The following is a 21941-nucleotide window of genomic DNA, read 5'->3' as shown; positions in this document are numbered from 1 at the left end:
TGAGTTATTTTACAACAGGAAGTCCTGGTAAGGAACACGGAACTAACAAGCCACCACCCACCGGAAGAATCTGGGAAAGGTCAAAAGGAGACTCCACGTGTCCTACGACCTCCCAGAATCCTCCTCCCTGACATCCATCTTGGCTGAGCAATGTGTCCACCACCAGGAAGGACCCTGAGTCAGAATGGTTACCAGAGATAACCGGGAAACTAATCCCATCACCATAAAACCCAAGACTGCAAGCCACGTGGCAGAGCAGTTCTTCCGGGTTCCCTTAACCCCCTGCTCTCCACCTAGGCACCCTTTCCCAATCAAGTCTCTTGTTTTGTCAGCACCTGTATCTCCTCAGACAATTAATTTCTGAGTGTTAGGCAAGAGCTTACTTTTGGGCCCTGGAAGGGGTCCCACTTCCTGCAACAGTTGGGTATGTTACTGCCCTCCCAACAGATGAGGGAACTAAATCACAAAGATGTAAGTCACACAGCCAGTTAAGTGGCAGTGCCAGGGTGTGAGTTCTGGTGGTCTGACCCTAGAGCCCCATACTCGCAATCATTCATCCCACAGATACTGTGTACCTGGCAGAATCCGGAGACACAGAGGTGCAGCAGCACATGGTCCCTGCCTCCATGGAGTTTATGGACTATGGGAATGGCAAGCATGGAACCAGTAATTACAAGTAGATAAAGGAGAAGCACAGAGGGTTACAGAAGTTCATACCTGATGCCTACTAAAAAGGCTATAATACAAAGTATGTGATCATGCTGAAACAGACTAGAAGCTGGGACCCTTTGCTGCAGTGCTTCCACTTGGACAAACGTCCCCTCAAGCAACAGAACACAAAGAAACTGGAAGGAATTAAAAATAACTGCATGGGCACTTCCCGGGTGCTGTAGTGGTTAAGACTCCGTGCTTCTAATGCAGGGGGTTCAGGTTCAATTCCTGGTCAAGGAACTAGATCTCACATACTGCAACTTAAAGATTCCGCATGCTTCAACTAAGAATTTGCATACTGCAGTAAGAATTCACATGCCGTAACTAAAGAAGCTGCATGCCACAACAAAGACTGAAGATCCTACGTGACACAACTAAGACACAGAGCAGGCAAATATTCTTTTAAAAAGTAAAACAACTGCACACATGTGCAGTTGGGGCAAATTATGAACAACATGATACAAAAAGACGAAAAACCTACCTGCCACTTCTGAGGTGTTGGGGGCAAAAGCAGGGGGCTGCAGCATGATCCCTGCAAACAGCACCACCAAGGGGGTGGGCAGACCACCTAGGCCCCTCTCCAGCCTGACCCATGGCCCTACCCCTACCCTCCCTCACCCCATCTGAGGGACCAGTTTGCCCCACTTCAGGGAGTGAGCACGGGAAACTACTCCTTTTTTTGCTGTCTCTGCAAAGCCTTGCCTGATTTCTTCCTCTGGCCACTTATCAACTTCTATTGATTAAAGAGTACAAGAACTCTGGTCAGTAACAGTATTAACATCAACTATCAAGGTCAAACCAGTACTCCATATATTCCGTTGAAAATATAAGATGGGAAGCACCAATATCTCTGGTATTATAGAGATACAAGTACAATGGTCATTTTCCAAGCCCAAGCAGGTTCTGACAAATGTGTCCAATATGTTAACTGATTTACATGAAAAAAATATTATTACCCAGACTTTAAAGTTTAGTGAAATTAATTATAATTTCATTTAATCTTCATTTTAAAAATTCAAGACTCCTGGTCACTTTAGCAATAAGTTTGTTCACATAGATGCCTCCATGACAGATGGATAAACTTCATACTCTAGGATACGGTTTCTAAGAAGAAATTTTCTGATTTGTTTAAGGACAGAGTTTGACCTTACCTTAAGGAGCTCTGATTTCAGAGTCAGAGACACACCTGAACTAGATTCCAGGTCTGTCATTACTACATGTCATTGGACAGGTTTCTTATCATTTACAAGTCTTGATTTCTTCATCTGTAACATGTGATAAAAGATTGTTCATATTTCAAAGGTTTGTTGTAAAGATTGATTAGAAAATGCCTGTAAAGTGCTTAGCACAGTTCTTGACCCATAATAAACACTTACTGTCTGTGAGCTGCCATTATTACTATTATTCTAAATAGCTTGCATACTGAAAGAAGAAGAAAGGGGAGAAATAGTAAACGGACAGAGTGTGAATCAGATGCTTGAAGTGTGTTAAGGAACATGGCCTCGGAGAACAGTTAATAACAGAAAGGTCAGCAGAGTGGAAAGAACTAGAAAAATCCTACATGCAGAGTCCTCATTGCCAAGGAAGGCAAATGGAAGCTGAGAGCAGTTACTAATTAGTTAATCTGTGTTTAAGAGAAGAGAGAACTTCAATGTGGGTAATTAAAACAATAATCCACCTCTAGCTTTCTTTCATGCCTGAGCAGTACCTAGAACACATCAAAGCAGAGAAGAAACAGCTCAAACTAGCACAAGTTTCCACTTGGGTACTGTCTGACTGTTCTTATACTCGATCAACAGGTGTATATGAGCCTGAGGTGAAGCAAACTTCAGTTTAGGAGTCACATAATAAAAGAGGAAAGGCACACAGAAATTCTCTAAACTGATGGTTTTCAAGTTTTTAAGCCACAAAACCTTTTCTGAAAAGAAAAGCATGAACACAAGAAATAAAACGTGCAGTACTGAGGTCCCGGGGCTTCCCTGATTGCTCAGTTGGTAAAGAATCTGTGTGCGATGCAGGAGACCCCCGTTTGATTCCTGGTTTGGGAAGATCCGCTGGAGAAGGGATAGCCTACCTACTCCAGTATTCTTGGGCTTCCCTTGTGGCTCAGCTGGTAAAGAATCCACCTGCAATGCTGGAGACCTGGGTTCGATCCCTGGGTTAGGAAGATCCCCTTGAGAAGGGAAAGGCTACCCACTCCAGTATTCTGGCCTGGAGAATTCCATGGGCTGAATGGGGTCGCAAAGAGTCAGACACGACTGAGTGACTTTCACTTTCACTTCACTTCACTGAGGTCCCAGCAGAGATGGAGCCCCAGAGCCAAGCAGCTCACCCTCATTCAGAATGTGGCTGCTGCTGCTGCTAAGTCGCTTCAGTTGTGTCCGACTCTGTGCGACCCCATAGACGGCAGCGCATCAGGCTCCACTGTCCCCGGGATTCTCCAGGCAAGAATACTGGAGTGGGTTGCCATTTCCTTCTCCAGTGCATGAAAGTGAAAAGTGAAAGTGAAGTCGCTCGGTCGTGTCCGACTCTTAGCGACCCCATGGACTGTAGCCTACCAGGCTCCTCCGTCCATGGGATTTTCCAGGCAAGAGTACTGGAGTGGGGTGCCATTGCCTTCTCCGAGAATGTGGCTAGGAAGTATCAACTGAAAGCCACAGATACTATCCCTCAACATTGTTTTGGCCATGTCATGTGGCTCATGGGATCTAGTTCCCTGACCAGGGATTGAACCTGGGCCCCAGCAGTGAAAGCACTGAATCCTAACCACTGGACCACAATGGAATGCCTACTCCTCAACTTTACAGATGTGGAAAGTGAAGATCAGAAAGGTGAGGGGAATTCCACAAAATTGCAAATAGACGGGGACAAAGCTGGAAACAGAATCCAACCAGTTTCCCAATGGCCAATCAGGTTCTCTTTTTACCAATGAACATAACCTTCTTGGCTGACATACCAAAATGATGAGGAAGAAAGTAAACCATTTTTGAGAAGAATGTGTCTCATCTCATCATCGGAAAAACATAAAAATGGAAGGCTGGAGAGAATGAAACCTGCCAGCTTGGGCTCCACAATCTGCATATGAACAAAACATCGCCTCCACCAGTGGCTGACTAGAGTTACCAAAACAGTCTTTTGAAGAGTAAAACATATTAAGGAAAAAAAAAAACAAAACTCCTTGCATCCCCTGGCAGTCCAGTGGACTCAGCACTTTCACTGCCAGGGCCCAGGTTCAATCCCTGGCTGGGGAGCTAAAGTTCCACAAGTCATGCAGCACTGTCCAAAAATAAAAGTCCCTTCACAGTAAATGTCTAACAGATTTGCATTTACAACTACATTGCATATGCATGCACATAATTACACTTTGGAGGACGTTTAAGTCACATTAATGGGACTGTGAGGGAATGAAAAAAGGGCTTGAATAGCCAACAAAATTAACAACAGTGACTAATGGATGAATTATAGTCATATGATACCGAGTGTGATTTGGTGTTCTGTTCACAGACCTCCAGCTTAGATCATCTGGTTGTACTTTAAAAGAGTCTACATTCTAAAAGCAAAGGTCAAATTAAGGGCTTCCTTTTTCAATTTGTATGTTGTACAGTTCAGAGTTCATATCAACACCAGTAAATCATTTTCTAAAGTACTATCACATCCTTCTGTTTAAGACACCAGTGATGTAGACAGAGCCCTCAAAATCCAGCTCCTTCATGGCCTTCACAGTTTCAGTTTCCCTCTGACTTACTAAGCGTGAGTATACAACTATACAACCTACAAGACAGGGAGAAATCCCATGACCCTGCAGCCTGTGAGACCCCACTGTGTTTTCACTCTTTAATTCCATATAAAGAAGATTTATAGTATCTAGAGAGAAACTGGGGCTTCCCAGGTGGCTCAGGTGGTAACGAATCTGCCTGCAATGCAGGAGACCAGGGTTTGATCCCTCGGTTGGGAATATCCATCCCCTGGAGGAGGGCACGGCAACCCACTCCAGTATTCTTGCCTGGAGAATACCATGGACAGAGGAGTCTGGTGGGCTACAGTCCATAGGGTCGCAAAGAGTCAGACACAAATGAAGTGACTTAGCACACACGCATGCAGAGAAAAACTATCCAGTAGTTTGACACATTATTTCCTGGCCTTAGCTATATCACTGGGAAAGACTGAAGGTAGGAGGAGAAGGGGACGACAGAGGATGAGATGGTTGGATGGTAACACCAACTTGATGGACGTAAGTTTGAGCAAGCTCTGGGAGTTGGTGATGGACAGGGAAGCTTGGCGTGCTGCAGTCCATGGGGTCACAAAGAGTCAGACATGACTGAGCAACTGAACTGACTAGCTAGTGTCTCAGGGGTTTCCCAGGTGGTGCAGTGGTAAAGAATCACCTGCCAATGCAGGAGACACAAGAGATGTGGGTTCAACCGTTGGATCAGGAAGATCCTCTGGAGGAGGAAATGGCACCCTACACCAGTATTTTTGCCTGGAAAATTTCATGGACAGAAGAGCCTGGCAGGCTACAGTCCAAGGGGGTCACAAAGTCAAACACAACTGAACAACTGAACACAACAGCATCTCACCTCTTCCAGTTTAAAAACCTCTCCAATGTGTGGCTGGATGCGCCCTTCCTGGCAGTACTGAAGCGCTGAGGACAGGCTTCTGGAGAAGATGGGAAAGTTCTGGTGCCGGTACCTGCTCCAGTACAGCCCCATGGCAGTAATATTCTTCAGGAGCAGAAGATTGGCTGGTACAGAAGCAATGGTTCCTCCAGCGAAACCTACCACCACGATCCTGCCCTCATATGCCAGGCTGAGGGGAAAAGGAGGAAAAAACAAAGATTATAAAAGATAATGCACATTCACAGCCATTAGGATGGCTACTATTAAAAATAAACTAGAAAATAAGTGTTAGCAAGGATTTAGAGAAATAGACCCCTCAAGGAACATTGGTGAGGTTGTAAAATGGTGCAAATGCTATGGAAAACAGCATGGAGGTTCCTCAAAAACTCAAAACTAGAACTACCATATAACCCAGCAATCTCACTTCTGAGTCTATATCCAAAAGAACTGAAAGCAGAGTCTTGAAGAGGTATTTGAAGACCCAAGTTTACAGTAGCGCTATCTATAAAAGTCAAGAGGTGGAAACAATGCAAATGTCCATCCACTGACGGACTGGTAAACAGAAGGTGTTATATACATACAGTAGAATATTATTTAGCCTTAAAAAGGAAGGAAATTCTGTCCCATGTTAAGACACGGATGAACCTTACGGTCATTACGATAAGTGAAACAAGCCACTTACAGAAAGATGAATATTGTATTAATCTGCTTATTTGGGGTATCTAAAGTAGTCAAATTCATAGCAACAAAGTAGAATAGTGATCACTAAGGGCTGGGGAGAAGGGGAGAAGAGAGTTGTTTAATGGGTACAGAATTTCAGATTTGCAAGAAGAAAAAGTCATGAAGACCTGTTTCACAATGTAAATATATTTAACATCACTGAACTATACATTTTATAGCAGTTAATATAGCAAGCCTTTTGTTATATACTTTTTACCACAATAAAAAACAGAATGAGGGAAGAAAAAGCAATGGACAGTAATTAAGAGAGGCACAAAATAGAATAGAGCTTATGGGAGTTGGCGGGCAGTTGTTTAATGGGTACAGACTTTGTATTGGAGATGGTTACACAATATTGTGAACAAGTTTAATTGTACACTTCAAATGGTTAAAACGTTAAATACTAGGTTGCCTCTATTTTACCACAATTAACAAAAAAAAAAGCAACATGCATTAAATCCCCAGTTGGGAATTCCTCTTGACCTTGCAAACTAGCAGAGGGGAACCATTCTGCACCAGTTTGGATTTCTCAGTAGGAAAAGATAAAAATAAGCATAAGCAAGAAAGAATAGGGAGCCAGAGGAACTAACCAGTCTAGTAAGGGGACCACACGGATCCCTTCTGTGGGCAAGCTGCTCTCTCTGCTTCTTCTCCTTTAAACTAAGATAAAGCATAAGACTATGCTTGCCAGGATGACATGAGAAATGAAGCTAATATTATCAGAGCACTGCAGACTCCCTGGTTGAAACAGAATGAGAATTAGCATAGATACAACAGTCCCATGAAATCTCCAGTGATTTTTTTTTTTAAATAAAACAAGTCAAGGAGACACCTATACTGGTGGTAGCTTCAGAAACCAGTAAGATCGAAAGAGACCCTTCCTTGGTGCATAGTGAACTGGGGGTCTGCCACCCCAGTAATTCTAACATGCAAACAATGATCTCCTCAAGAATTACCCACAGAGGAGAGTTTGGGGGAGAATGGATACACGTATATATATGGCTGAGTCCCTTTACCATCCACCTGAAACTATCACATTGCTAATCAGCTATGCTCCAATGCAAAATAAAAAGTCTAATTAAAAAAAAAAAGAATTACCCATACCATGTATATAAAGTAGCTAGTGGGGGCAGGCAGGCTGAATTTAACACATGTATAATTTCTAAAGCATTTGATATTGCCAGCTAGAGAGTCTGCGGTTATTTTTTTTTTATATATTTTCCAGTTGGCTATTTTGTTTTTGCTATATTTAAGCATTTCCTGATTTTCCCTCTGCTTTTATTCCTTTTCATCCACCCACTCAGCTGTTCCCGTTGATGCCAGTGCCTGAAGGAAAAGTGAGCAGCAGAAACAAGAAAGCAGCAAGGCCAGAAGGAAGCCAGAGGTCTGGGAAGGTTTCAGCAGAGCCCCCGGTCTGGCCCACCCAGGAGGACCACTTCACCTACCTGCGGAGAGCCTCCAGGAAGATGTCTCCTCCCACCATGTCAATGACCACGTTCACCCCGCCACTGCCCACTAGCTTCCCCACTGCCTCCTTAAGGCTGCCCCGACTGTAGTTCACGCTGGACTGTGCCCCCCTCTGCATCGCCAGCTGACACTTTTCATCACTTCCAGCCGCAGCTATTACCTGCATGAAGAACACAACACTTCAGATGGTCCAGAATACGTAGCAAGAGGGGCTCTCCCGAGCCACCCAGCCTCCAAACAAAGGGTGCTGATCAAGGAAACCAATGTGACCTCTGTCTTAGCACCAGCCTCAATCCAACACAACAGGCCCATCACACAGCATCAATGCACTGGCCTCTCCATGCCCCACTGACAACGGGGTCCACATTTCCAGGAACCCTGGAAGCTCAATGGGTCTAGCCAAGAAACGATTCAGGAGACACAACGTCTTCTCCAAATGAAAATTAAAACCACCATTTATTGCTGTCCTTAGTCACCCAGTTGTGTCCGACTCTCTGCAATGCCATGAACTGTAGCCCACCAGGCTCTTCTGTCCATGGGGATTCTCCAGGCAAGAATACTGAAGTGGGCTGCCATGCCTCCTCCAGAGGATCTTCCCAACCCAGGGATCAAACCCAGGTCTCCCACATTGCAGGTGGATTCTTTACCATCTGAGCCACCAGGGAAGCCCATCATTTATTGAGTACCCATTATGAGTCAAGTAGTAAGGATACAATCTAAATATCAAGCTTGGAGCCAAGAAAGCATGATCCAGCAGTATGATGGGGGAAGCACAGAGGGCTATGGAAGTGCAAGCTAGAGGCACCTAACCTAGAGCTAGAAGATCAGGAAGGGCTTCTTAGGGGGTAAAACATGACTCAGTGGAAAGAGCTTGAAGTCAGACAGACCTGAGTTCAAATCCTGACTCTGTTACTAACTATCTGTGTTACTTAAGGCAAATTACTTAGTAAGAACTAACATTTACATAGTGCTTACTCTGTACCAGACACTATTCTAAATGTTTTACATATATTAATAACTCATTTTATTTTAATAGCCCAATAATATACACACTATTATCATCCCCATTTTGAAGATGAAGAGACAGGCCAAAGAAGCATCTTGCCCAAGGTCACACAGCTCATGGGAGGTAAAACTGGGATCCAAACTCAGGTAATTCATCTCTAGAGTTTATGCTTTTAACATCTGTCTGTATTGCCTGCCAACTTCTCTAAGTTTCAGTTACCCCATCCATAAACTAAGATATATTTTTAAAATTAAAAGGAATAAGCACTTGGGAAACAAACTGTTAGATAAATTGAATCTACTTTTAAATGTAGGCAATTATTTATTCTATTTAAACTTCATAAGAACATTATGGGGGACTTCCCATTCTGAAGATGGAGACATTGACCCAGAGAGGTTAAGTAATTAAGCCAGGATTATCCAGGTAGCAGGTGGTAGAACAACTATTCAAATCCAATGCTACTGATACCGAAGCCCATGCTTTTCCACTCCTTCAAGCTGGGAGAAAGCCATGCCTATGGCCTGCCAAAGAGGGCATAGATGGCTGTGGGCCATACTGTGAGGAGGTCTGGGGTTTGGAAATCTTCAGAAAAGCTTCAGATACTGAAGCACTGCCTAGAGGTGCCTGTTCACTAGGCAGCCCCCACCAGCCCAAGCACTTTGGCTTCAGGGTGACATTCAGAATGTGCATTCAAACACCCAAGAACATCTGTGCTCTTAAAAGAGTCCAGACTCACCCATAACTATTTGAAGCTAAAAGTTACCCTCAAACGCTCCCCAATGGAACCCTCAAACAGCTGCACTGCACAGCAGAACCCACACACAGTGCCATAGTGGGCACACACCAGACTAGTGTCAGGCACCTGATTCCAACTCCAGGATTCCTTGTAGGTCCCAGTGAGGCTTGCTGTGAATCATTCTTTTCAGGTGCCTCACTTTCTTCATCTGTGAAATAGGGATAATAAACACTTCCACTCCCCATCTCCCATGGGTTCTGTGAGGACCAAGGGTAAGATAATTGCTGTGCAGGCAATGTGAAAGCAATGTGAGATGCTGTGAATGGAAGGTGTTATCAAAATGACATGTTCTGAGCAGTGACATGATGACATTATTTTTTTGTTTGTTTGCTTTTGCTTAAAACCATTATTCCTGTTAAAGAAAATACATGCATGCATGCTCAGTCACTAAGTCTGACTGTTTTGCAACCCCATGGACTGTAGCCCACCAGGCTCCTCTGTCCATGGGATTTCCCAGGCAAGAATACTGGCGTGGGTTGCCATTTCCTCCTCCAGGGGATCTTCCTGACCCAGGGATCAAATCCACGTCTCCTGGGATTAAATATTGGAATTAAAGCAAATTTTTCTTTCTACTTAACTTATTGTATCTATTTAAAACAAACAGTACAGTCTTGTCTTCCCAGAAATGTTAAACAGTCAGTGTTTCTAAACAATGAGACTAATTTTGGTCTTCCCGCTAAGAGAGGTGCTATAAGCCCTTATTTTGAGTGTGAATGTGTTAATATCCCATGAGGAGCCTCCTGGTATCTGAGACTAATTTCAGAACTCACATGTCCTTCCCAAAAGAGAGTCAATGTGAGAAAAGAGAGCTGCCACCTGGGGAAATTCCAGATCAGTCCAATTATCACCAAACCTGGACAGTATCTTGGTGCTTCTAGGCTCCAGAGGAACCTCACACTCAGCACATCCAAAACTGAGCTCACCATTTCCTCCTGGGTTCTCAGTCCCAACAAAAGGCAAATCTCTAAGTGCACCTAGTTTGTGCCTTCCCACTCAATGTCTGATAATAACAGGATCCCTTTTTAAAGGAACCTCCCCAACACACTATGCCTCAGACTGGTACATGACACGTGTGATCTCAATATTGCCACAACCACACTATGAGAAAAGCACTATTGTACAAATGAGATGACTGAAGCTAGTAAGCTAGAGACAGCTAGAATTTGCACTTAGGTCAGGCTAACTTCAGGGCTTCCCTGGTGGCTCAGATGGTAAAGAATCAGCCTGCAATGCAGGATTCCTGGGTTGGGAAGATCCCCTGGAGCAGGGCATGGCAACCCACTCCAGTCTTCTTCCCTGGAGAATCCCCATGAACAGAGGAACTTGACAGGCTACAGCCCATGAGGTCTCAGAGTCAGACATGACTGAGCAACTAGGCACAACACAGCAGGCCAACTTCAAAGTCCTTGTTCCTTCAACCATATTAGGATGCTCTCCAGGGAACCAAATTCTCTATTTTCTTCTACTTTGGTATCTTTCTGATCATCACCTCCAGTGCTCTGTTTTAAGGATCATTGCCTCTGGCCTCAATTGCTCCAAGAATCTGCCCTACTGCCTCCAGACTATCCCTGACCCCCTGACCTTGCCCCATCCCTCATCCCCATCATTACCAAAGTGAACTTTACAAAAATGCAAAGATGATCACGTCATGCCTTTGCAAAATCTTCAATAGCTCCTGGGAGTTTCCAAGAAATGTTCAGATTCCTCAGTGCTTCACGATCCTATCTCTCTCCACCCCTCTAGAGTCACCCGCACACCATTCCCCACACACATCCTTTGCTCCACAGATGCTATTTGCCATTCCCTGAAGGAATCATGTTAGTACCTATGTCTCTGTCTTCCCATGACTTAAACGGCCTTCCCTTCCTTCTCTTCTTCCACTATTCAACTGTAAATGTCAGCTTAAATGTCCACCTTCTCTAAGAAATTCTTCTCTGACACTCACAGCCTCCAAGAAAAACCCATATAGTGAATTGGGTCTTTCTTTCATGTATTTATCCATTTATTCAATAAATAATTATTTAGGGAATTTTCTGGTAGTCCAGTGGCTAAGACCCCACGCTCCCAAAGCAGGGGGCCCAGGTTTGATCCCTGGTCAAGGGACTAGACCCCACAAGTCGCAACTAAAAGTTATACACGTCACAACTAAAGATCCTGCAACTAAGACCCAGAACAGCCAAATAAATAAATAAATTTACAAAATAATAATAATTATTAAGTGCCTACGATGGTCTCAGCACCATGCTAGGTGCTGCGATTACAATAATGGATCAAACAGATACTGGTCCTGCCTTGAGGGGGATGACAGTCCAGTGGGATGGAGACATTGATCCAATAGGGTTAACCACACTATGAAAGAGAAGTACAGGATGCTCAGAGACCACATAGAAATAATACCAGGGAGGGGAGGGACAGAGAATACTCCCCTGAAAAAGCAGCATCTGAGTTTAAATTTGAAGTTCAGGGGGAGACAGTTTAGAGCATTACAGATAGAAGGAATAGAATCTTCAGAGGCTGTGAGGCGAGTTGAATCTTACCAAGGTCTAATAACTGGAAGCACAAGAGACTTACTCCTCAGTTCCCTCACTAGTCTGCAAGCAAACAGATGGCAAGACCCTACTCTAGGTTACTTAACAGTCCCAGTACCTCAGACAAGATTTTTTTTTATATAAATAAAGGAATATATTCCATGTTTGAAAGCAGGAGGTATGATATTTTTTAAAGGACACTCGAACTTGCAAATACCTTGGCCTGAAGAATGTTTGTTGCCACATCTATCATGGCGAGGCCTGTGGCTCCAGCTGCTGCCGTCACTAAAACAGTTTCTCTGTGCAGGGAAAGATGAGTGTTACTCAAGAAACCAAAAATCATCCAGCAATATGATTTCATGAACATTCTGAAGACGGGACATTTTAAAGCAAGAAGAGAACTGAGAGTTCTTCTAGTTTAACCCTGTTCATGTGCACGTACACGTACTTGAACACTCTCCAGCCTCTCAGGCTATATTATATATGTAGATCAGCGCTAATTTGGTCCAGTCCTGAAGAATTCCCATGTGAGGGTCCTTAATCTCTCTAGGTAGCCTCTTCCTCATTCCAGTGGTAGCCTTTCTTTGAGCTACCACTCCAATTTCTGCTTCTTAAATTCTGTCCTAAAATCACTCCCATATTAAACACTGCCAAATTTTAGAAGTTGATGATCACGTACCAGTCGCTGCTCTTCTAAGCCCATCTCCCTGGAGCAATTCTGAGCTCTCAGAAAAGAGCAAGAAGCTGTGGGAATGCTCCAGGTGAAGTGAGAAATTCAGCACCTCTGAGCTCGAAACACCTGTTAAGTATACCCAGCCAAGCCTCACAGAGGCAAACACCACTGTGTGTGTGCTGGGCTCAATCAGTGCTCAGTCGTGTCTCACTCTTTGCAACCCCATGGACTGTAGACTGCCAGGCTCCTCTGTCCATGAGATTTTTCAGAATACTGGAGTGGACTGCCATTTCCTTCTCCAAGGGATCTTCCCCACCCAAAGATCAAACCCGTGTCCACTGCATTGGCAGGTGGATTCTTTACCACCACACCACCTGCCTTGGGTATTTGTCTCTGTGATGCCCAGCCAAGCCTCACAGAAACAAATGCCACAGGCTTCCATTAAAACCAGCGTGAAATGAATTGAAATAAACCAGCTCTCTAAAATGTAAGGTTTTCTAGGAAGTGATCTCTGGAGGGGTCAGACTTGAGAGAAAGATTTCTCCAAATTCATATTGGCCAAGTTCACAGTCTATTGTCCCCTCTCAGGCAAAAGGGTATCCCACTGTCACCAGGCTCCAATCCTGGGTCACTCCCTTCCTGTGGCTTGTCCTTAGATAGCTGTGAGGAAAGGGTCAGGGAGGGCTTCCCACGTGGCGCTAGTGGTAAAGAACCTGCCTGCCAATGCAGGTGATGTAAGAGACTCCGGTTTGATCCCTGGGTTGGGAAGATCCCCTAGAAGAAGGCATGGCAACCCACTCCAGTATTCTTGCCTGGAGGATCCCATAGACAGAGGAGCCTGGCGGGCTACAGCCCATAGGGTCGCAAAGAGTCGGGCACGACCAAAGGGACTTAGCATGTACACAAGGGTCAGAGAAGGGAACAGAGGGGCACAGTCTTGGTGGACATTTCTGGTATTAGAGGAGGCACCATCTATCCTTCTGTCATCGACACAGTCCTCACCCAGGCTGGGTACAAGCCCGATGCTCCAGGGCAAAAGTAGCAGTGCCATACGATACGGGTAGCGCGGCAGCTTCTCGGAGGGACATCTTTTCTGGAACCTGCCACAGGCCCTATAAAAGAGATAACAGTGACTTAGAGATTAAACACTGTACCTCTTCATAAAGGCTGCTCAATACATATTATGACTTGACTTGCAAAGGGCAACATATGTCAGGAACCAAGCCCAGAGGAAGTCAAGACCAAGCAAGCGATGGTCAATTTCAAGACTTGGGCACATCAGTCTTCAAAAATCCTAAAGCTGGCATCTGGATCAGGAAGGAACTAATCTGCAGAGGATATAACACATGCCACTGCAGTATTAATATAATAAGTGAATTACATTGTGCAAAAAGTTTACCTTAAATAAAGCTGTTTAAAAAAAAAAGTGTGTATCATCCACCGCTAGGGGGCACCATTCACATCCTGGACAACCACACCCCTACCCCAGCTGGCTAGCTCCCAGGAGGACTATCTTTCACAAGCTTGGTGTGGGGAAAGAGCTCATTATATCCAGGCTTCAAACCAGTTTTTCTACCAAAACCACCTAACTATGGTCCAGTTGGACAGCCAGTCGATTGTTCCAGGCCTCAGAAAACAAAATGCCCTTCTTCATTAAATCACTCCACGCAAACAAAGCTCTATGCAATGGTTGTCACACCAAAACAAGCAAAAAAAAAAAGCGTTTAGCATTTGAAAGAAAGAAGTGCTTGGCTGAGAAACAAGCTATAACCAAAAGAATACAAAAAAAGAGAGGGAAAGGAGAAGGACGGAGGGATAGGTGAAAATGAAAGACAGCAGTAAAAGAATCTCCAAGGATGAATATTGAGGAGTAGGACTACCTTGTGGTCAATGATGCATTCTTCAGCCATACCATTAAAGCTAGGCAGGCCAATAACTCGATCTCCCTGAAGGGAAAATATCATTAAGGGTATGTTCAAATGCATGCTCTTGCCATTTAACCCCTTCCCAGATTAACCCAGAAAAGAAAGAAAATTGTTCTTTCTGATCCAGTAAGACACAGGTTCTCTTAATCATCTATTCAGTGTTACTGCTTAGTAAATAATTCACACAACCACCATCAGGTGGCCAAGCCAATTTGAGCACATTTTGGACGATGATTGAACCGAGAAAGGAAAAAACCGATATGAATTAGAATCCCAGTATTCATTTCTCTCACAAAATACTGAGACTTGAGAATTCTCTATCCTTTCAGTAACTAAAACCCCAGGTGCTGCCTTTCATTAATAATAAAAAGTTTAACGAAGCCAGGCCAGGCTTCCTTCCCTCAATTCAGAATTAGTTTCTCCCCGTTCCATCTCGTTCTGCCTTTGGTGTCCGCTGGCAAAGTCCAGGAAAAGCAAGACCCTCTGGCTACAAAGTCCAGGAGAAGCAAGACCCTCTGGCTACAAACTATCTCTCATAGTTACCCCCACATCAGTTCCCTAGATTCAGCTAATTTACCTCTTTCACCGTGCTGACATCTGTGCCTGTCTCCAATACTATCCCAGAAAACTCCATTCCTGAAACAAATTGTTTAAAGATCAGGTTATCTGTAAAGCCAGCATCAGAGAGATGAGAAAACTCTGATTGACAGGCTGTCTGTCCTATGAGCTTTCTAGAGCCGGAAGGGTTTGTGTTCCGCCCCCTACCCCATCCAGGAAGAAGAATAGGAGTGTTATACCCAACACACAGGAAAGTGAACTAAGATTTCATGATCACAACTTGAAAAGCTATTGCAGTCCCATTCTTACCATGACACAAATGAAAATTTCAAGAATGGGCAAAAGAACAGAGAATCATGAGTTTACAAGTACTTTTGACCCTGATCTCTGGGGCCTTGGGCTCCTCCAGGACCCCCAATGATAATATTCATCATATGGTATTTATCTGTTCCCATACCTCCTCTTCTGGACTATGAGGGCCCTCAAGGACATGATCTATATTCATGCACACAGCACTTGGCTCAGCTGGATGAACTGGTGTTGTCTGCTCTTTCCTCCTCCACCTCCAAAATTTCTGAGTTTAATGATCATACATTTCCCACTTGAGCTGCCAGAAGAATAACTCAATTGAGTAAGACATCTTCCCCGCTAACCAGCATGTTAGCAAATACAAACAGAGGGAACTGGTTCCAAGTGTTGAGACATAACCAAATGTCCTAAGGCCAAAACACTGCAACTGTTTTGCAATCACTGAATCCTTAGTGGTGTCTATCTGTATAAAATATACATGTACTGTATATTTACAGTATATAACTGTATATTACTTATATATATAGATACACACCAAACTATACTTATATCTCTTTTGATAAATTTCAACAACAAAAATGAGTCATTGGTCCACATACTCAGGATCTAAATGTAATCAGATTGAGTATAATGCAAATCAGAGAGCAGCCTACTAAGAAATGGATAAACTCTGTTTCTTCTTTCTGATCCTTTGGTATTAGGTTTCTTGGGGAATGTATTTGTGAGGACTGAGAGTCTTAGCTGCAACCAGATGTTTATGATCCTTCAGTGAAAAAGTAACATTAAGGAACTGTCAAGGAATGAAAGAGAATGACTATGGCCACTGATGATTCTGATCAGGATTCTGGTGAGCATAATAATACATAAAATTTTACTTGTTCATTTATGCATTTTCAAAGTATTTATTGAGGGGTGGATGAAGTAAGTGAAGGGGATTAAGAGGTACAAATCTTTAGTTAGAAAACAAATAAAACCACAGGGATGTAAATATACAGCAGAAGGAATGTAGTAATATTGTAATAACTTTGTATGGGACACATGGTTACTAGACTTATTGTAGTGTCATTTCATAATATATGCAAATGTCATATCACTACCTAGTACACCTGAAACTAGCATAACATTGCTTGTCAACTGTATTTCAAACAATCAATCAAGTATTTATTGAGCATTTAGCATGAGCCAGATACAAGAGTACTAACGGGGCCAGGGTGGGCAGGCAGGATAATGTTGAACAAGGCAGTCATAGAATCTTCCCTCATAGCACTAGAATCACTAGAATCTAGTGATTCTAATTAGCAGTGAGGCTGAGATATCTTTTTTTTTGGCCACACCACATAGCATGTGGGATCTTAGTTTCCCAACCAGGGATCAAACCTGCATTGGAAGCATGGAGTCTTAACCACTGGACCACCAGGGAAGTACCGAAGTTGACATATCTGAATCACCACTGATAGCAGGCAACCACCACCATGGTACTACTCATGAAGCACATGGTTCTTTTTCTTTTTACCAATTATAATTTTTTTGAACTTTTTGTTTTGTGGTATAGCTGATTAACAATGTTGTGATAGTTTCAGGTGAACAGCAGAGCAACTCAGATATACACATACATGTATCCATCCTCCCTCAAACCCCACTGCCATCCAGGCTGCCACATGACATTGAGCAGAGTTCCACATGCTATAAAGTAGGTCCTTGTTGGTTATCCATTTTAAATATAGCAGTGTGTACATGTCCATCAAGCAGTTCGTTTAACAATCTCTATATCTTCTCTTTTTGAAGCAATCACTTTGCCCTTTCATACTCACCGGGTGTGAAGGGAAGTTGATGCCTTTCCTGATACTGACCATGACAGGCCAAAATATCAGCAAAGTTAATTCCACAGAAATGAACATCAACTCTGACCTGCAAAGGAAATAGAGCAACAAGGCAGATCAGTACACATCTTTGGAGACAAAGTTCATTCAGTTATACTGTAATATTTACTGAATGGCTACTATATGCTAAGTACTGAACTAAGTACTGGTGCACAATCTCAAGACAAAATGGACAAGGAGCTAAGAGCATAGTACAGAAGACAGACATTAACCAGATAATTAGGAGAGTTTATGTGCTAAACTACAACTCCTATACAAAATGTTAGATAGAAATATATGGTGCTACGAAAGCACATAACGGGGAGATTTGACCTTTGAGGGAAGTAAGAACTGTGAGGAGTTAACTATTCAAGAGAGGGGAGGGGGAGCCTGGCACAGACAAAAGCAATGACCTGTGCAAAGGCCCAGTGTATGCTTAGTTGCTCAGTCATGTCCGACTCTTTGCGGCCCCACAGACTGCAGCCCACCAGGCTCCTCTGTCCCTGGGATTTTCCAGGCAAGAATACTGGAGTGGGTTGCCATTTCCTTCTCCAGGGGATCTTCCTGACCCAAGGATAGATGGAACAATGGAAGCCATTAAAAGATTTTAAGCAGAGGGTAACATGATCAGCTGTTTTGGGAATCAGGAATTCTAGAAGTGAGAACTAGACTCCCCAGCTTATGTGTTTCATGACAGAGACAGAGCAGAGGCAGGCCTGCAGCAGTTTCTGTTGCCCTTGTCAAGCTGTGGTTCTCATAGTGTGGTCCCCAGACTACCAGATTCAATGTCACCTGGCAACTTGTTAGATGTTCAGATTTTCAGCCCCTGACCTACTGAATCAGAAACTTTAGAGGACCAGCAACCTGTTTCGACAAGATAAATCTGATGCAGCCTGAAGTTAGAGAACTACTGTCACATACCAAGCCACCTCAACAGGGCTTGGAATCACGGGAGGAAATGAAGGCTGAGACAGAATCAGTGACATTCCTTTATCTGTTTACATTTCCCATATCATACAGAGGTGACCCTATTGATGAGAAGATATTTTATGAACAAAATGCATTCATTCAACAATATTTTAAGCATCGGCCACATGCCAGGCACCATTCCAGACTATGGAGATTTAATGATGGATAAACTCACATAGTCCCAGCTCTCACGAGCCAATTCCTGACACAACAGTCTGGGCAAATAACAGAACGAAGAAGCCCTGCTCTCAAGCTGTTTGTGTGCTGTGTCAATGACTGTCTCAAACATTGTGTGCTGACATGCATAGCACATATAACTTCCTGAAGCCACTCCACCTTAACTCAACGTGGATGGCTTTCAGCATGTGAATCCCAGGAAGCAGGCTGGCTGCTAGCCTACAGTCACCCAAATTATCCATTTAGTCCCAGGGTGCGCATTAGTGATACTTTGGGACTGCAGCCACATTTCTTCTCCTCCCAGTGGTCTCCAACCCTGAGACTCACTGCCTGTTTCACCTTGTCAGACAGTCTTATTCTCCACACCAGATGAGCGTCACCAGGGTGGTCGAGAGGCAAAGCCAAAGTGACTACCACGTTTTCCACCACCCTAAATGTGGGTAGATGCCCACAACTAATATAATCCCACCCACGCCAAATCACTGCAGTGCACCAGAGGACGGCACAAGGAACATTATCATGGAAATACAGGGCTGGCTGAGGGGAGCAGGGAGGGCAGATAATGAGATGCTGCAACTGAAGGAGAGGAAGCAAGGGATGGGGTCCATTTATCTGTGTTAAATCAATTACTTGCAGGTGGTTATGCAAAGTCGTGTGCAAATCAGAATTCTCTGTTTCTAAGGCAACAGCTCTGGGGCCTTCTACATTTGGGTTTGGGGGAACAGTCTTCTCTTTGCACTTTGGCCTTTTTGTGACCGAGGAAAAGGCCCATCTAAAAGCCCAGCAGAAAGCTGCGCTCCAGTTTCTCGGGCGCCCCCGAGCTAAGCACTCGGGAACTCAGTCCGGGAGGGGAGCCAGCGGGTCACGGGTGGTGGCCGCGGGGAAGAGGGCATCGAGGGGCCTGACCTCATGCGGCTGGACAGGGCGAGGGGCCACCTCCTCAATCACCAGGGGCCGCTTCAACTCGGCGCACAGCGCGGCGCGGTAATGTCGGCCGCAGCCCTGCCAGGCGTTTCTGCAAAGCGGAACAAGGGTCGGGTTATTGGGGCCGAAACTGGGGCGGCCCTTAGGGTTTTGGGGGTGAGTCAGGTCGCACCTGCAGAGCCAGGCCCGAGACACGCATCGTCCCCACGCCGCCGCCATGGCCCAGAGCAAGTGTCGCCGGAGCGGAGAGGTCCGAGCGCGGCAGGAAGAGCCGCCCGCCGCCTGCCCCGCCCCGGCTGCCCGGAAGAGCGCAAGGGCGCCGGGCGACAGGTCCAGGGGCGGGCTACACGCACTGACCCAGGCAGGCGGCGACAGCCCGGGCCGCGCCACCCGCTAGGGCACCGGAGCCCCCTGGTCCCCCGGGGACGCCACCGGGAGGTGGAGCCCGCGGCGGGGCGTGTAGGGAAGGTGGAGGGAAAAAAAGAGGAGAGAAGTGAGGCGAGGGGCAAGATAGGGGAAGGGGAAGGTGAGACACCAACTACTAGGTATAAAATAAATGAGAAACGAAGATGTAAAGTACAGCACAGGGAATACCGCCAATATTTTATAACTTTTTTTGTAATTACTGATTTTTATTAAAGTACTCTTTTCCAAGACAAAAGTATAGACTATTTCTTAACTGCTTCAAAAGGACATTTGACCCTGTTGACCTCACATCTTTTGATATAAACTCTTCCCTTAACTTCTTATAAGAACTCTAAAAAACATTGACTGATTATATTGTACACCTGTAACTGATATAACTTTGTAAATCCACTGTACTTCAACAAAACAAAGTATAAATAAACAATTAGGGGGTGAGGGTGGACCTCTGCATGTGCGAAATCCTAAATGCATAAAGGCTTTATGGCTGCCTTCAACATCTTACTGGGATTTGAGAGGGTAACAGGCAGGAAGGCTGGGGGTCTCCAAACGGAGGAAATAGGCTGCAAGTGTCAGACATTTTTTCTCTCTCTCTCAAGGGGCAGGAGGTAACCAACAAGCATTAGATGTTTTCCCCTTCTCTACACAAATTTAAAAAGAGGTTTCTCTTAAAATTCAGTGTTGCCATGATGACACCTGGTTGCACCTGAACTTAACTTTTCTCAAACCTTGAGCTAACCAATGTGTTTTTCTTATGGAAATATTTGTCTTCAGTTCAGTCGCTTATGTTTGTCCTAAGCTATGTTAATGAATTATGTATTTATCCTCAGTTCAGTTCAATTCAGTTGCTCAGTCGTGTTCGACTCTTTGTGACCCATGGACTGGAGCACGCCAGGCCTCCCTGTCCATCACCAACTCCCGGAGCTTGCTCAAACTCATGTCAATTGAGATGGGGATGTCATCCAACCATCTCATCCTTTGTCATCCCCTCCTCCTCCTGCCTTCAGTCTTTCCCAGCATCAGGGTCTTTTCAAATGAGTCAGTTTTTCGCATCAGGTGGTCAAAGTATTGGAGCTTCAGCTTCAACATCAATCCTTCCAATGAACATTCAGGACTGATTTCCTTTAGGTTGGACTGGTTGGATCTCCTTGCAGTCCAACGGACTCTCAAGAGTCTTCTCCAACACCACAGTTCAAAAGCATCAATTCTTCAGCACTCAGCTTTCTTTACAATCCAACTCTCACATCCATACATGACAACTGGAAAAATTGTAGCTTTGACTAGACGGACCTTTGTTGGCAAAGTAATGTCTCTGCTTTTTAATATGCTGTCTAGGTTGGTCATAGCTTTTCTTTTAATTTCATGGCTGCAGTCACCATCTGCAGTGATTTGGGAGCCCCCCCCCCAAAAAATATCTGATTGTTTCCATTGTTTCCCCATCTATTTGCCATGAAATGATGGGACCAGATGCCATGATCTTAGTTTTCTGAATGTTGAGTTTTAAGCCAACTTTTTCACTCTCCTCTTTCACTTTCATCAAGAGCCTCTCTAGTTCTTCTTCACTTTCTGCCATAAGGGTGGTATCATCTGCATATCTGAGGCTACTGATATTTCTCCCAGCAATCTTGATTCCAGCTATGCTTCATCCAACCCAGCATTTTGCATGATGTACTCTGCATATAAGTTAAATAAGCAGGGTGACAATATACAACCTTGACGTACTCCTTTCCCAGTTTGGAACCAGTCTGTTGTTACATGTCCAGTTCTAATTGTTGCTTCTTGACCTGCATGCAGATTTCTCAGGAGGCCAGGTAGTCTGGTATTCCCATCTCGTGAAGAATTTTCCACAGCTCGTTGTGATCCACACAGTCAAAGGCTTTGGCATAGTGAATAAAGCAGAAGAAGATGTTTTTGTGGAACCCTCTTGCTTTTTTGATGATCCAACGGATGTCGGCAATTTGATCTCCAGTTCCTCTGTCTTTTCTAAATCCAGCTTGAACATCTGGAATTTCACAGTTCACATACTGTTGAAGCCTGGCTTAGAGAATTTTGAGCATTACTTTGCTAGTCTGGTGAATTCCCTGGCAGTTCAAATGGTTAGGACTCTGTGCTTCTCCTGCAGAGGGTCTGGATTGATCCCTGGTAGGGGAATTAAGATCCTGCAAGCCTAGAAGCCAAAAAACAAAAATAAACCCCCCAAAAAGGACATCTGATCAAAGAGCATATAGCCTCTGAGGTTCAAGCCCAACTCTACCACCTATTTGTGTGGTTTTGGCAATT

The 21941-nt window shown here is 44.4% G+C and overlaps 1 protein-coding gene across 1 annotated transcript in view; it reads right to left on the bottom strand.

Annotated features, from left to right (window-relative positions):
• The window catches only part of LOC145507390 (protein Cryzl2), a 30458-nt gene extending 10931 nt beyond the window's left edge, over positions 1-19527 (bottom strand). The window contains exons 1-9 of the mRNA XM_081493877.1: positions 19411-19527; positions 19221-19329; positions 17121-17217; positions 15020-15078; positions 14398-14463; positions 13520-13629; positions 12062-12143; positions 7493-7674; positions 5289-5517 (exon numbers count right to left, since the gene is read on the bottom strand). Coding sequence (XP_081350003.1) covers positions 5289-5517; positions 7493-7674; positions 12062-12143; positions 13520-13629; positions 14398-14463; positions 15020-15078; positions 17121-17217; positions 19221-19329; positions 19411-19457 — 981 coding nt within the window. The 5' untranslated portion in view covers positions 19458-19527. The remainder of the gene's footprint in view (positions 1-5288; positions 5518-7492; positions 7675-12061; positions 12144-13519; positions 13630-14397; positions 14464-15019; positions 15079-17120; positions 17218-19220; positions 19330-19410) is intronic.
• Positions 19528-21941: the final 2414 nt, after the last annotated feature.

The sequence above is a fragment of the Giraffa tippelskirchi genome, chromosome 5, assembly GCF_054371585.1.
Source record: "Giraffa tippelskirchi isolate mGirTip1 chromosome 5, T2T-mGirTip1v1.2.pri, whole genome shotgun sequence".
Taxonomy (NCBI): Eukaryota; Metazoa; Chordata; class Mammalia; order Artiodactyla; family Giraffidae; genus Giraffa; species Giraffa tippelskirchi.
Note: the sequence above shows the minus strand (reverse complement) of the source record. Positions and strands in the feature narration are given on the sequence as shown.